Source organism: Acyrthosiphon pisum, chromosome A1 (genome assembly GCF_005508785.2).
Source record: "Acyrthosiphon pisum isolate AL4f chromosome A1, pea_aphid_22Mar2018_4r6ur, whole genome shotgun sequence".
Taxonomy (NCBI): Eukaryota; Metazoa; Arthropoda; class Insecta; order Hemiptera; family Aphididae; genus Acyrthosiphon; species Acyrthosiphon pisum.
The window spans coordinates 97,103,915-97,120,022 of NC_042494.1; the positions used below are offsets into that span (position 1 = coordinate 97,103,915).

The following is a 16,108-nucleotide window of genomic DNA, read 5'->3' on the forward strand; positions in this document are numbered from 1 at the left end:
CACGACGAGCTGTGAATCCCCCTTAACACATAGATCCCGGCGGCTAACATGAGATTAGAAATTGCCTACATTTTGCGCCTTAAATAATAGCCGTAATAATCGATTATGATTTATGACACAACTACATAAGTCACAAAGTATAGAGTTTTTCATATAACGAATAAATAATAATGATATAATAGGAATCTATCCACTCTAAAGTCTTAGAAACTATTGATACATTCCACTTCTACTTAATTTATTATTTTCAATACAAAATTAAATTTTCGAAATATTTGGACTAATTTTAAGCTAGTTATACACCATGAACGGAATAGAAATCAGAAATAGACGCTAATGTTTACGCCAAGATGTTTTTTTTTTTAGCTAATTATTCATCATATTGTATTAAAATATAATATATACATTAAAATTGCAGTGATCTTTTAAGTGACGGTATACACTTTATTGTTGAGTGGACAAAATTGCTGATTTGTTCGTCCCGGACGAATCGAAATAAATAATCGGTTTATTAATATTTTGGTTATCATTTTCAAAGATAACATAGTTTATCGGCCGCAAGCGGTTTTAGATATTTTATCGGCCGTTTGGTAATACCCTAGGTAGTATGTATACCATATAGTGTACACGTTTTACACGTATTAGACGTATCATGAATTCGACCTGTTATGAGATCGAAGAATCGATCATTAGCAATAATATTATAACCACTAGCTGTAGTAGTACTGTTGTACCTATAATATAAAATATCTTATCACGTGTCGATTACGGCGGTGCTGGGTCTGTCGTCACGCGAAATCGTACCACACGAGTTCTAATCATAACCTACTGTACATTACACCGCGATACATATTTAAATCACGATATCGATCGACCGACACAACAAATTATTGTAATATATAAAATTATTTCTGAAGCAAATATTATTATTCTATTGGTTTTGACTTTTGGTATAGTATGGATCGAGTGTTCGATGTAAGTATTAAATTCAAAATATTTGGCTAAAGCTATAGTAGGTGGGTATAACAATTTCCAACAGGCAATACATTTACCTACATTTTGTTTTATAAATCGTAGTTTTATACTAATTATTATTTTAGATCTTAACGAAGTTATTGATAAATAATAATGGGTGGGTAGGTTTTGGTTAGAATCGATCTACCTTTTTAACTGAACTCGCCAACTTGATGCAACTATTATATAGGTATATAATTTTATCTATAACGACTTAAAAATCTGTAATTTTTAATAAAATGTACCTATTATGGCAAATATTTATCAAATATTTACCTATTTGTTCAAGGCTAGGAAGTAGAAATTCGTAGTATTTGTATAAATATTTTTAGATTTGAAAAAACTAAGAATAGTGAAAATTTGTTAAAATACTGTTTCATATACATGTGCCCATTGAAGTATAAATGAAAATAAAAAAGATAGGAAAGTGGGTGTCGCTCTGTTGTAAAGTAGGTTACAAGTGGGTCACAGTAATGGATAGTGTTAAACTTGAATTAAATTATATAGGTAATATCATTGTCTAAGAAAAACGATTCTGGTCGAAGACGGTTAGTCAGCCAATAATATTACTGAGTGTATTTGATAATTATGTTGAACATTTAAACATTTTATATATTTTTTAACTACTAAATAATTTGTGAATTTTCAATTCAATATATTTTGTCAAAATTTGAACTTTAAATGCTTGTAAAAAAAACATGCCTAAGAATTAAATTTTCAAGCTTTTTGATCAAACAGATAAAGCATTATTAACATTTATAAAAAAAAAATAACTAGGAACTAAAAATAAACATTTGATGAAAATTCCATGTATCTACGGTTATTCGTTTTTAAATAAAAATAAAATAAGAAAACCGTTGAATGAGAATTTGTTCATTTTCGGGTGAATAATATCCAATCTCTAACTCGAACGCTCGTAAAATTTTAATTTGACATTAGGTCAAGCTTTTCTTTATTTAAATGCAGCAAAACTTAAGGGAAATCTTGTATTATTTGATATTTTGATATTTCAAAGCTCTGATATAAATAGAAACATTTTTATGAATTTCAAACTCAAATAATTCACCAATATCTGTGATTTTAATGAACTTTGTCAACATTTTAACTTCAGAGGCTCATAAAAAATTACTGTGGATTTACACTCAAACCTTTTTTTTTTAGTTTCCACTAATAACAACTTATGAGGACATTGTTTGACTGAGCATAAAATATTTTATCGACAATAAAAAAAAAAAAACTAATAAAACTCGAAATTTTCTTATGCCTTAAGATAGCTCAAAAATATAATTATTAATCATTACCTATTAAATATTGCATATTTATTCAATGCTGTTTCTGTTCGAAGCATTTGCGGTACGTCCGATGTCCAACGTGTTCCCGCGTTTTCTGTTGCACCAAACACCGGGTGGAGCACGAGCGGCGCGTGCATGTCGCGGTTCCGGGGGGGCCGGTGATCAGGCGCCGTTTCCGGTCGTCGCAGGTTCTCCCCCATTCGGGAAAACAGCAGACCGTCCATACCGGTGGCCACTCCACTAACGGTCGGAAGAGATTACATGGCGTGGCCAGCACCTCGACCATGGCACAGTCCATCGGCAGTGGCCTGCGATTGATGGAGCAGCGTCATCACCGCCGGGTGGAGGAGCTGCGCCGGACTGAAGAGCTGCGTTGTACCGAAGAACTTCGCCGGACCGAAGAACGGCGATGGACTGTGGAACAGCGTGCGGCGATGATAGAGATGTGTGCCAGGACCATACTCAAGGCTCGTCGGTCCAGTCTGACGACCATCAGACACCTGCGCCCGGTGGCCGAAAGCAGTCCCGCGGTTCCATTGCCGCAGCCGTGCACGCCGCACACCACGGGCACGGACGCAGCGGAGTCTGCGACCACACCTGTCGAGTGGTCGGTAGTCGTTTCGTCGGTGGGCAGCCCGCCGAGTTTTTACCAGACGCCGATGCAGACACCGACGCAAATGTTCCAGGACACGCCGTCGGTACAAAAGCTCCCGGACACGCAGATGCAAACACTCTCGGACACGCCGTTGCAAAGGCTCTCGAATATGCCGTTGCAAACGCTCTCGGACACGCCGTTGCAAACGCTCTCAGACACGCCGTTACAAATGCTTTCGGACACGCCGTTGCAAACGCTATCGGACACGCCTGTCAACGGCAAACCACGGTGCAATGGCGAAAGTGTTAAGCGAGTGTTGTCAGACGATGGTCCAACCCAAAAAGGTATATATATTATATAATGTATATTATTATCTTTTTTATGCGTAAAGGCATCTGTCACTTTTGCTGTTACAAAAAACAAAATTAAATTGTTTGTGTTTTCTCATAAACGTTTAAGGGGGCTGCAGCAGGTTTTTTTCAAAAATCAAAACTAATGTAGATTTGTCCAATTCAAACATTAATTTTGTTTGTTATAATGTTTTTCAATATATTTAAATTCCGTATCATAAAAAAAACCTTAAGAGGCTGTCAGCGCACTATTTGTTTTCTCTCTCTGGCTCACACGCAACATAGACAAAATACATTCACGCAAAATCATTTTTTCTATGTGTTTAAGTAATCTTAGAGTAAAGTCACCCATGACAAAAAAGATAGAGTATAATACTTTTGAGGGAATGACATATCGATTTGTCTAAATATTGTCTCAAAACAATTTAAACATCATTTAAATTTACAACATATTTTTATTTTTTTTGAAAGTCGAATACAAAGTCAAATAATATTAAAATATAAAATCGATATGTCATTCCCTCAAAAATATTATTCTCTATCTTTTTTGTAATAGGTGGCTTTACTCTAAGATTACCTACTTAAATGTATAGAAAGAATAATTTTGCGTAAATGCGTTTTGTTTATGTTGCACGTGGGCCAGAGAGAGAAAACGAATAGTGCGCTGACGTCCTTTTAAGGGGCCTCCAGTCAATTAAAAAAAAGTGACTTTTAGACCAATAAGCTAGACAAAACTGGAAGTATTTGTTTTGACAGATTTTAATTTTGAAAACGAATTATGATTGATTAACAAGTTTACTAGGGAATGATCGAGGCGATTTTGAATATTCCAATTATTCTTAGTGTCATAATGAATAATATAAATACAAAAATATCATATTTTTTCGATATTTTTATTCTTGGATATCACCGCTGAAAAAAAAATTTACAAATTAAAATCTGTAACATTTACAATTTGCAACAGGATTTTTCTGGTCAAACATGGCTCGTCGCTTCCGGTGGGCGTTGCGGTCAACTAAACCCAAAGTCCGCGAGAACGGCTGCTGTCCATCGCCGTCTGCAGTAGCAAACTTGGACTACGTCATGGTCAATCCGTATGGCAACATCAAACCTAGACGGCCAATCTGCAACAACGACACTTTGACGACGCCTGTCCATGCCAGGCCATCACTTGAGGCAATCCGCAAAGCCCACGAAGAAGCGAGCAAGGCATTTAACAAATTTATGACAGATTAAAATATGTTGCTCGGCAAATGTAATAGACATACTTCACTTAGTGACAGGTAATTTTTTTGTATACACCTATGTGTTTTTTATCTACCGATTTTATATGTTTTTTTTTAGTTTTAGACTTTTAGTTTTTGTTTAAGACTTAGAGGATTAATTGAAGTTTTTATTTATAACTTGATAATATTACAAATTCATGGATTTACTGTGTTTTTTTTTTCACGATTTCGTTATGTATTTTTTTATCTGAAATGTACCAAATATTATATAATTGTGTTTATTTATCACCAAAACAAAATTTAAACATTCGAAAATTGTCTATACGTGTCTTGTTCTAATTGATCATTATTATGATGGAATTTCATAATGTGATATTAAAATATAGATGTAATATAATATAAAAGTATAACATTTTATTTGGTAGATTTTATTTTATTATTACCTAATCAGAATAACCAGATACACTTGAGATTTAATTTCTGTGTTCCCCCTTGAATATACGTTATGAGTCATACGACAAATAATATTAACATTGTTAATAATGTAGGTTTATTTTATTTCACAACAATAATAATAGTTACTTCTCAAATATTTTCAAAGTGTTTTTATATTTTAAACAACGATAATTAATAATAATATGTTAATCTATATATATAAAAATGAATGTATGTGTGTCAGTGTGTGTGTCCATGTTACCATGGCAACCATTTATATATTATTTTGAGATTTCCGTCCGTGTGTGTCTCCATATTACCATGGCAACCAATTATATATTATTTAGAAATTTCTGATGGAATGTTTTGTATATAAATGGTTGCCATGGTGATCTGTAAAACATATTATTCATATAGAGTTGGCAATTTTAATGGGCAACGAAGTGAACGGGATCAGATATTTTTATATACATAGATAGATTATACCTCTGAGCAGAAGATAAACTAATTTAAAAAGGGAGAGGACCAACCCCGGGAGGTGCTCAAACAGGGATTTTGATATTTCATATGGACATTTTTGTTTATAAATGGTTGCCATAGGTTTTGAAGCTATTATAATAATAATTATTGGTTGCCGGGAAACGAAGTGCACGGGATCAGCTAGTTTAAAATAAAATTTGAATATTTCAGTTTTCCCCCTTACCTAATTATATTATGAAAAATATAAGTCATAAGTCGTAAGTGATAACTGATAAGTCATATCAGTGTACCATGTACCATTGTACCTATAACTTTTGTAAAAAATGTTATTACTTTTCATGGTCTGCGGTCTGTCTAATGAAAAATTATTATTAATACTAGAAACTATTAGTGTAGTAGTGTAGGTACTCATATTTTACTTTTATAGTCAATAATACATACACTCTCTATGATTATATGATAAAAATATTTAAAATATTGACCATTTTACAGAAATGTATATACAAATTACTTTGCTTCCAAATCTAAAATAATAATAATATAATATTCTGTCCCCTTTTATATTTGTTTATATTATTATAATATTATGTTTTTATATTAAAAGATATAACCCGGTAACGTGGCCATTGAGATTCGAAGGTAGGTTATATAATTATTTTGATATTATAGTATCAAATATGCACAAAAAATATAAAAGTAGGTACCTATGTCCTTACAACAATAAAATAGGACATTATAAAATGCATTCAACGATACAATTATTCATTTAAAATACACACTACTTGTTTAATAAATTATTAATAGAAACTAAACTTTTAATATCCGTTTGAGTTGTGACATCAACAATATAATTCTTACCTGAGTAGTGTTAAAGAAGTTTAGTACAGTACTGGTTGCATACAGTTGACGATAAGTGATTTATTTTTATTGTAGATATAACTCGCAAAATTTACTTAAAAATGAGTGGAAATCTAGGTTTTTTAAATAATATATAGGCACATAATTATAAATGAATTAATCTGTGTAAGATAACAGATCAAAGGTCTACCAGGGGCGTATTTACGGAGGCGGATATGGGGACAAATCCGCCCCCATGGCTCTTTAAATACATGTCTATTATTATATTATAATTATTACATTGTAATCTGTAAGCTAAAATTCTTGTCATCCGCCCCCTACAAAAAATACTAAATAGTAAAGGTACTAACTGGTACTAACTGAGGTCTACTCCCAAAATTCGTCACACTATCAGTCCAAGGTATCTTAAGCATTTTCCTGAAGCACCACATTTCAAAAGCTTCAAACTTATATTGTTCAAAGAAGGGATACCAAGTATACAGATCTATTCGAAAACATTAAGAATTTTTACTTATATTGATTTGAATGGGAAATGTAATAGCGGACTGTCACTATTCGAAATAGTGGAGGAATTATGGTTTTATAGGCAATATATAATAAGCATTTCTCAAGCAGCAACTTGGACTGGACTAGGAAAGGTGATGGTATAGTTGATTTGCCGATTGGTATGATTTATATAGAGATGTATTTAATGTTGTAATGTATAGCTCAATTCAATAAGCGTCAAAAAATGGGAGAACTTGTCTGTATTATTCAAATCGATGAACTCTTGTTCCAATGGAAAAGAAAATATAATAGAAGACGTTTGTGAAAAAAAATGATAAAAGACAACAATCAAATTTGAGGATTTGTCCGGGTCAGATTAAAATAATTCCTTTAATAGTTCCGAGGTTTATGAAAATAATCACAATCGTCGGCACAGTAAAGTTTAATACGTAGACTTACTGAGAAATATTTACACACTGTTAGTATAGAATATATTATAATTCAGCGGTTCTTAACCTTTTGTAGATCACGGACCCCTGATGAAAGATTTTTAGAAATCGCGAACCCCCTTACCAAATTATTTTCGTATACCTTTTTTTTACAAAACATCTCATGTGTTATTATCACAGATATATACTAATACTAATATTAGTATATATCTGTGGTTATTATAACCAAAATTATAATAATTATTTTTGTATTACAAATTACATAAGTAGACATAACAAAAAATACACACTTATAATTTTTTTTATAACACTTAATTTTTCATAAAAATGTAATATAACTATACATTATAATTGAGTACGATCGATCAACTGCACTTAGTGTTAGTAAATAAACGACTGCCTAGACTACAGTGCTGTACGCCTGTACATTTCGTATATATGAACAAGAAAAACTGATAAATAAATATTAATAATAAAATTAATTGGTGTAGAATCTACACCTAATATCTAACACTGTAAATACTTAATTGTATTGAAATCCATTATATCTCGTCATCGGAGTGATACAGATAAAATACTAAAATAGGTATAAGTATATAATATAATAAGATATATTATAATATATGAAAAAATATAATAATCCAACAGTATTATAATAACACACTCATGTCCCTTATATTGACGTATGTTAATGCTGACCCCCGTAATGAGGGACGTAACCATTTTCGGCCCTAATGTACCCTTCCCTTTTCGGCCAAAACTTGCCGTTCCCTTTTCGGCCACTGTCCCTTTTCGGCCAGCACCTACAGTTTTCTTTAAAATATATAATTATAACAACTGAACTTAACAATTTTTATATTTAATTAAATATGATTGTAATATTGGGCTGCTGCGTCCGAAAGTTTGGCTAGAACCACTAATGCTTGCGAGTCGTTCCACTCCCTTTTCAATCAAAGCTTTTATAAACATACTCAATCCATAATGAGCTGGTTATCTGTCCTTATTAATGAAGTTCAAACAGATAAACAGAAACATACAAATGAGAAGTATTAACATTTTAAAAACACCTCATCGTGATGCAAAAAATGTGGAACGGCAACGAAGAAATGAAGCTTACATTAAAGACTATAAAAATAGTAAAATATGTCGTTACAAATTTGTAAAGCAAATATAATACAATTATAAAAAGTGAATTTTACTATCATAATTATTTTTTACATAGATATTATAAGACTATATTATTTTTTTTTCAACTTATGTAAGTAATCGGAAATCTTAACATTTTGACAATCTATTCATGAATTTATATTTTACTATTATTATTATTATTATTATATAACTTCTTATTACCTATATGTATTATATAACTATATTAATTTTTATTAGATTAATGTATTAAATTTAACAATACGATAACATTGATTATAAAGACTAATATAATTATAATATAATCAACTGTAATAATAATATGTCAATAATTGTTTTATTTTTTATTTAATTAAATATAACCCTAATCAAAGGACTTGCGTCGGCAAACATACCTGACAATCCTAGGAAAAGACTAAAAAGGCGGTGGTGTCGGGACCTATTAATTTAGTTGACTGCCTAATTTTATTTAAATTAAATTTTAAATTTTATTGTTAACTTATAGAAATGTATATAAATAACTGACTAAGTGTCTTCACTGGAAGGCTTCTTAAATCTGTCCTTACTTCAAGCCACTTCCTATTCATTTATCTATTTTACTTATTGTTCAATTTTATGTAACAGATTGTAAATAAAAAATAAATAATAAAAAAAAAAATTAAAAAAAAAAAAAATTAAATATAAAAATTGTTAAGTTCAGTTTTTATAACTGCAGGTGTTATAACTTAGCAACTGTAGGTGTTGGCCGAAAAGGTAACGGTAAGTTTTGGCTGAAAAGGGAAGGGTACATTTTGGCCGAAAAGGAGGCCGCCCGTAATGAGTATTGCGGACCCCCAAGCCCCAAGGGGCCGTGGATCACAAGTTAAGAACCGCTGTGTTATAGATTATGTAATGATAGGTAGTAAAGTACCTAAGTATTGTAGGCAGTAAGTAACTATAGTGTGATTTTCATTCTCCATCCCCCACATTAAAAGGTACTTATTCCCTACCTGTTACCAAGGAATTACGAATATGACATGTCTATTGTCTACATTAAAAAATAAGGTAGGTACTCGTATAGTTGTAGTACCTATGCTACCTACCAAAAAACTGCTCGAAGCTACCGGAAAATATTACATACTTACTCAGTACTCTTATGCATAATGTTATATTTGTATTTAATTTTATTACAGGAAAGTAGGTATATGCGACTTGAGTTATTAATATAAACAACATTATAAGTAAAGGTCATACAATATTGTAATAGCTAGTATAGGTACATTTATACTGCTAAATATCTGATAAATTACCGGTAAATATCCTCCAAGACCTGCTTACTTACTTAGAATAACTTACTTATAGATATTAAAACATTGTATATAGACTGTGTTAGTGTGTTATGTCCTTCCACCTCGCTTTGTTAAGCAACAGATTTGTTAGACCACCATATAAAAGAGGAATGGTGGCGGTCCATTAAAAATTTAAAACACAACACGACAATTTATTTGAAGTTTTCTGGGATGACACAAACACAGCATGTCAGCATAACATTAGGTATATATAACTAATTAAAATTATTATGATCATCAGAAAATAGCAATACATTAAATATATTTTAGTTATTTTAATTGTTATTAATCACTAATCAGCAGGTAGGTATTTAGAAATGATAAACACCACTAAACTTTTTTGGTAGGTATAGATAGCTTCTTTATTTTCTTACGCGATAGGTATATAGCATACTACACCAACTAAGTATCAAGTAGAGATAGGTAGCATATTACACGAGTACCAAAAATCAAGCAACTGTAGGAATAAGTAATAATAATATAATTTGTTGAAGACATTTTCAAACTTAATTGATTTTTTTAGCTTTTTAATACAAGTTTATGTTTGCCTTAATGCGTTAATGAAATACACACTGTTACTAAGCAGTTATCTGTTGTCAAAATATGGTGTGCGGACGTTTATATTATTACACCGAAACAAAAATGTTATTTTGAAGGTTAGTATAAAATATAATATATAGTTTAAAGTGAAATAGTGCCGAATTACCTATATTAGACTGTGTGGCTGTATGGGTGGCAGAATAGTTGCACGATTATTTTTTATATGTGATAATATATTTTGTTTTTATGAGTTAAAAATGTCTTTAAGAGATTTTACTAGATTATGTACGTTTTAAAATAGACAAATTATCAAACAATAAATTACGTGATCCGGAAATACTTTTTGAACAACACCTCCAAAATTCAAGATTGGCTCGTGCAGTTATTATACTGTCCGTAGTCGATAAAAATAATAAATACCTCAAAGACCATAATATATTATCAGTTTTTCTTATTCTATCATAGTATTTAACTTAATCGTGTTAAATTTCATTTAACAATTGTTCGTCGATTCGATACATCAGTCCCGTTGATTCGACGTTTAATTATTGAATGACAATAGTTTTATAGTAAGTATTGTTTTTATACCATTTTGCAATTACTATATTGGCTAAAATATGTTTAATTTTACTTAAAAATCAATGCAATACATATTACATACCTATTAAATAACATATTATTTCATTGTTACTTCTTAATTAATAAACAATTTTTAGTAATGAATATTTTTAAACAAATGTGTTTAATATCATATATTATAAAAATATTTATTTATTTCGTATTCCCTCCTAAAAATATAAAGTTTTGAGGAACGCTTATAAAGGTTTTAATAGCTTATGTTTTATACAAATGTAAATCAAAATTGTTTGTTTAGTTAATAATTTTCTTAATCTTATATTTTTCTCGCTGAAAATATATTTCATGGGTCATATTGCTATTTTTTGTTATTTAAATTATTTACGGATGATATATTTTTAACATTCAGCAAATATATAGGTAATGAAAATTTTAATATGTAATACAATAACATGAATATAATTATGATTCATTATCGTCAATTCGGAATGTATTTAAAGGTACAATTTATAAATATGAACGATATTAATTAATATTAATTATTTTTTGAAATAGCAAGATTTTAATAAGATATGATTTTTTTTAAATAATTTTATTATTAGCTGTATTAAGAATGGTGATAAGTGGATTGATGAGGTTCTTGAAGATCGTTAATTAAAGATGATAGCTGGATTGAAATATTTTCGAAATGGAATTGGATGATTATTTAATATTGGTACTTGGTTTATTGATTGATTATATTTATTTGAGTATTTTCAATTTTGTGAGTGTGAGAGATTTGTGGTGAGTTTGGAAATAGATTCTTTTAGTATATTTATTTTTATTATTATTTATTTAACGGACGTTAGTCCAATTTACATAAGACATAGTGTGTAAATTAGATAAAAAAAAAATTATCAATATTAAAGATACATATATATACAAGGTAACATGTTAAATTAATTATACAATAAAGAAAAATAAAGATAAAATACCTAAAAAGTTTATAATAATAAATATTAAGATATTAATTGATAGAGAAAAAAAATCTAAATTATTTACTGAATTTCCACTTTACAATAAAATAGTTATATGTGTACAAGACATATAATTTTGAGTGTAGCGTTTTATATCAAATAATTCTTTATTTGAGTTTTAGGTTTGTTTGTTTTTAAAATGATGTTGCTTAGGAGGGAAGAATCGTCTATTTTATTATTAAGGAGTTTGAATAGGAAGGTTATATAAAATTGTTTTCTTCTTAAGCTGAATTTCGACTTGTGGCTTTCTGCTTGTATTTTTACTCAGCTTTATATTATGTTGAATAATTTTTTTTAAAGTTTAATATTTTTTAGTACCTACTGTAAATATACGTCATCTTTTGTAATTTTCTGGGTGGTTTAAAGACAGATTATGTATTTAGATGTTTGTTTACGATTTTTTGGATGTCATAGCGTACATAGCGTGACATTTGGAGTAGAACTTTGTACGTCCATAATCCAGTCAGCTTATGAACTACTGGGAGAGGAGGAGGTATTTTATTTTGTGATCTCAATTTATATCTTCGTATCTTTGTATAGCAAAGTGAATAATTTTAAACATACCACTATTAGTTAATGTTGAATCAAACACTTCCAGTCAACAAATAAATAACAATATCCCTGTACCAGGATTTTTGTTTGGTTAAGTAAGACATTGGTAATTATTCTGGCCAAAAAAAAGTTTGACGTAGTTCTCTAATTATGAAACGTATCGGTGTTGAACAATGCAAATTACAAATGATGATGCGATAAATATAGTTTCACCGCTTTCGGTTGGTAGATATAGAAATCTACATTTTTCTTCGTTCTTCAAAATGAGTCTGATGTAAACAGATTTAATCTCATAGCATTTAGAGTATTTTTATAAGAAAATTTGGTTTCTAACTTAATTTCACTTTTAATGCTTTAGCAAAAACTGAAATAGCTTTTAATTTTTGATTTGATAAAAATAGACGGTGGTTTTTTTTACACTATTATTAAGCGGGATATTAAGAATTATTACTATCCATCATAGGTATTAAAGGTGTATTATTCAGCAGTCATCACTCGTCACTATTGAAGAGTGTCAAGGCCCAAGGGCCAAGTTTTGATTGATATTTATTATCGTGTTAGTTGAATTTATATTACAAATTAGAAGGACATATTCATTGAGCAATACAAATTCATAGACGAATTTTTTTTAATAACATAAAACATTCACATAGGGCCACCCTCAATGGTTGAAAAACGTTGTTCAGTGTGCAACATTTGAAATATTTTCATGACAGATTTACTGTTGAAGAGTTATTGATGAAGTGACGTTGTGCGTTGTATGTGCTTTTAAAGTGAAAGTTATTAATTTGTGGAGATATATTTCAATGTTTAATATTAAGAGTTATAATTTTAAAAGTAGATCAGAGCTATGGACTATGGTGTAAACATATTAATATTATTTTTTTCAGATATTGAAAAATAACATGGATGAAATCAAAAACACCAAAGTTTCTATCAACGTAGTACCTATAACTGATAATGATAAGCAAGTTGTAATGAATTCTGTAAAACAGTATTTTTTCCGCGACGAACCTTTATGTGCAAGTTTAGGGTTAATGGAAGAAAAAGAATCAGTGACACAACTTGAAAATTTTTGCACTGATATATTACAAAACGGTGAGTTTATAAATATTAATTGAAAATGGTACATACAAAACATACTTACCCAATACATGTTATTACACACTGTCATAGGCACAAATAGGGAGGGGAGCTTTAGGGGCTAAGCCCCCTCCCAAAAATGTCCATAGTCCTCCCAAACATTTCCTATATTTTGTTTTAAGCGTATTCAATATTATCAAAGTAAGGCCCTATTATCCCTATTATCCCCCCCCCCCCCCAAATCTCAAACGCTATTTGCGCCTATGCATACTGTAGTAAGTTTAATTGTTTAATTGCAGATGGTACATACAAGACATATTTAAAACATATATTAAGTTTACATTAATATAAGAAATAGAATATTTCTGTATTCGTATGTACCTACAATGTAATGTGTTTGTGTTTAGCGTTGAGAGATAAAAAAAAGGTTAAAATACTTTATCTAATTATAATGTAATTTTGACATAGTTAGTTAAATTTATTCGTCACCAAAAAATTCACTGTATCTTATCGTACTTGTTTTTGTGCTACGATTTTGTTTCAAATTATATTTAAATTAAAAAAAAACAACTGATATCGTTATAAATCCACGAGATCTTAAATGGAGGGCTCCATTATATATTATATTAACGTTCGCTATTATATATTTGAATTTTAAAATGTTAAAAAAATAAAACGCAAAACTTAAAATTTAGAAATACATATATAAAACCACAATACCTGCACATGTTGAATATTAAGTTCAGAAGATTATATTTTATGTACATTATTAAAAAAACTGATTACAGAAAAATGTAGATATCTACATGTTACATCGAACATGTTTATGAATTTGACTAATATAATATATATATACCTGCACTACCTTGTGATATTTTTTTATTCAGTAATATGTATATTGATTATTGACATTTGTTTAAAATATAATCAAAAAATTAAGGTCGAAATTTAAGTCTTAAAAATAGGGATGAAGGCAAAAAGTGGCCAAATAATAAATTTAAAAATATTTAAATATGTACTTCTGTATATTTTCTTTAAGAGTACTCTACACCCACATGTGTTGTTTCCGTCTTACAAACGTACAACATAGCAAAAACTGTTTTGCGCGGGATAGAATCACTCAGGTCGTAGTGATAATTAAGATTCCAAATTTATATACAATATAGTTCAGAACATTATCTATGTAATATCGTTTATATTTTTTTGATATCAATTTTATGAAAAAAGTTTTTATTGATTCAAATTTTATTCTTTTTGTGTTTTTAAAACTTAAATAACTGTTTTTGTAGCTCCGTTATCGCAATAATAATACTTCAAAGTTCTCCTTTTTATGTGGTGAAAATTTCGCCATGTTTTAGTGTTTTATATTTGTAAGACGGAGACAACCACAGGCGAAGGTAGTGTTCTCTTGAAGAATTGTATATATACTCACTATTGTAAATTTAAATAACATGTATCAAGTATCAACACATACAAAATACGATTTTTACTATTAATTAGGCGTGTCGTTTATGGCAGTATCTGCAGAGACAGGTGAAATGATGGGTGCCTCGCTGAATACCACGCTGTGCAGGGATAACGAAATAAAAAAATACAGCGACGAGAACAATGATAAAAGTTCAAAATATAATGATATCATGGTTTTCTTAGATAAATCTGAACGAGATATTGATGTATTTGGGCAGTATCCAAATATTGATCGTATAATGGAGTTAAAAATTATTACAGTAAATGAAGCATATAGAGGACAAGGGGTTTGCAAAGCCCTTATCGACAAGTCTAAGTATATTAAATATAATTTATTTGTAATCATAACATTAATTACTGGACAGTTTATACTTGATACTATAGTATAGATGACAATTGATATTCATAATTATTAACCAAGTATCCATTTTTTGTATATATTGATATTATACGCTCCTCTTATATTTTAAATGATTTTAATTTTCGTTAATTACAATTGCTAATATTTGGTACATGTCATGCCGCCATGGTGTTAATCTTTTTTTACTCAGAATGTTTAAATTAAATTATGTTGAGGCAATAACTCGTAATTAATATTTAACAACTATTATTTATAGGTATTAGTATAGGTAGGTAGTAGGTACTCAATTATCGCTCACAATAATCTTATCAAGTCTTGATAACCAAGATGAGCAAAGCCAGACAAATGTTTGTAACATAGTAGCAGTCTGCAGTGGCGGATTTATGGTGGGAGGGGGGGGGGGGGTCAGTACCCCCAAGACACCATTATATACCAGTATTATATATAACAGTCAAAACTTGTTTTTAATAAAAATAAAATGTTGGACAAGTGAGTACTACTCTGCTGTACAGTATAGTTGTCGAGCATGTAGTTGTAATGGATGTGTGTGTGGAAATAATTGTGTATACCTAAATCATAACGAAAAACGATTTTGAGCGAATACGTTGGGTCATCCTAGCATACTTTTCTACATAATCAAATTTAATAGGTAAAAAAAAATGAATACACATAAAAAGTTTTACATGACTATATTCGCTATAAATAGCTTAAAAAGAGTCAGAACTATTAGAAAAGTGTACCATTTAAATATCACTTAAATAATAAATATAAATATTTATGGGATATTTTGATTGTACTGCAGGGTTATTTGATTTTGAATTACAATATAATATCAATCATCGGATTGATGGCAA

General features: G+C 29.9%; 2 protein-coding genes across 5 annotated transcripts in view; both read left to right on the plus strand.

Annotated features, from left to right (window-relative positions):
* Positions 1 to 697: 697 nt before the first annotated feature.
* Positions 698 to 4,623, plus strand: LOC100570163. The gene is made up of 3 exons (XM_003247132.4): positions 698 to 975; positions 2,360 to 3,245; positions 4,216 to 4,623. Exons 1-3 carry the CDS (start codon positions 958 to 960, stop codon positions 4,485 to 4,487), a joined length of 1,176 nt encoding a protein of 391 aa, XP_003247180.1. The 5' UTR covers positions 698 to 957; the 3' UTR covers positions 4,488 to 4,623.
* A 6,020-nt stretch (positions 4,624 to 10,643) lies between these two features.
* Positions 10,644 to 16,108, plus strand: part of AANAT3 (uncharacterized LOC100159490) — a 15,412-nt gene continuing 9,947 nt past the window's right edge. Inside the window, exons 1-3 of one of the 4 annotated variants that reach the window (XM_008188740.3) lie at positions 10,644 to 10,768; positions 13,234 to 13,441; positions 14,927 to 15,209. In XM_008188740.3, the coding sequence (XP_008186962.1) occupies positions 13,249 to 13,441; positions 14,927 to 15,209 (476 nt within the window). In that variant the 5' untranslated portion in view covers positions 10,644 to 10,768; positions 13,234 to 13,248. Of the gene's footprint in view, positions 10,769 to 12,968; positions 13,181 to 13,233; positions 13,442 to 14,926; positions 15,210 to 16,108 lie in introns of those variants that run through there. The other 3 variants (XM_008188738.3, XM_008188739.3, NM_001280564.1) reach the window with 3 other exon arrangements.

Excerpts from the sequence above, each read along its gene's own strand:
- LOC100570163 (XM_003247132.4), top strand. Across the intron at positions 3,246-4,215 it reads CGATGGTCCAACCCAAAAAG|GATTTTTCTGGTCAAACATG; the intron begins GTATATATATTA and ends AATTTGCAACAG.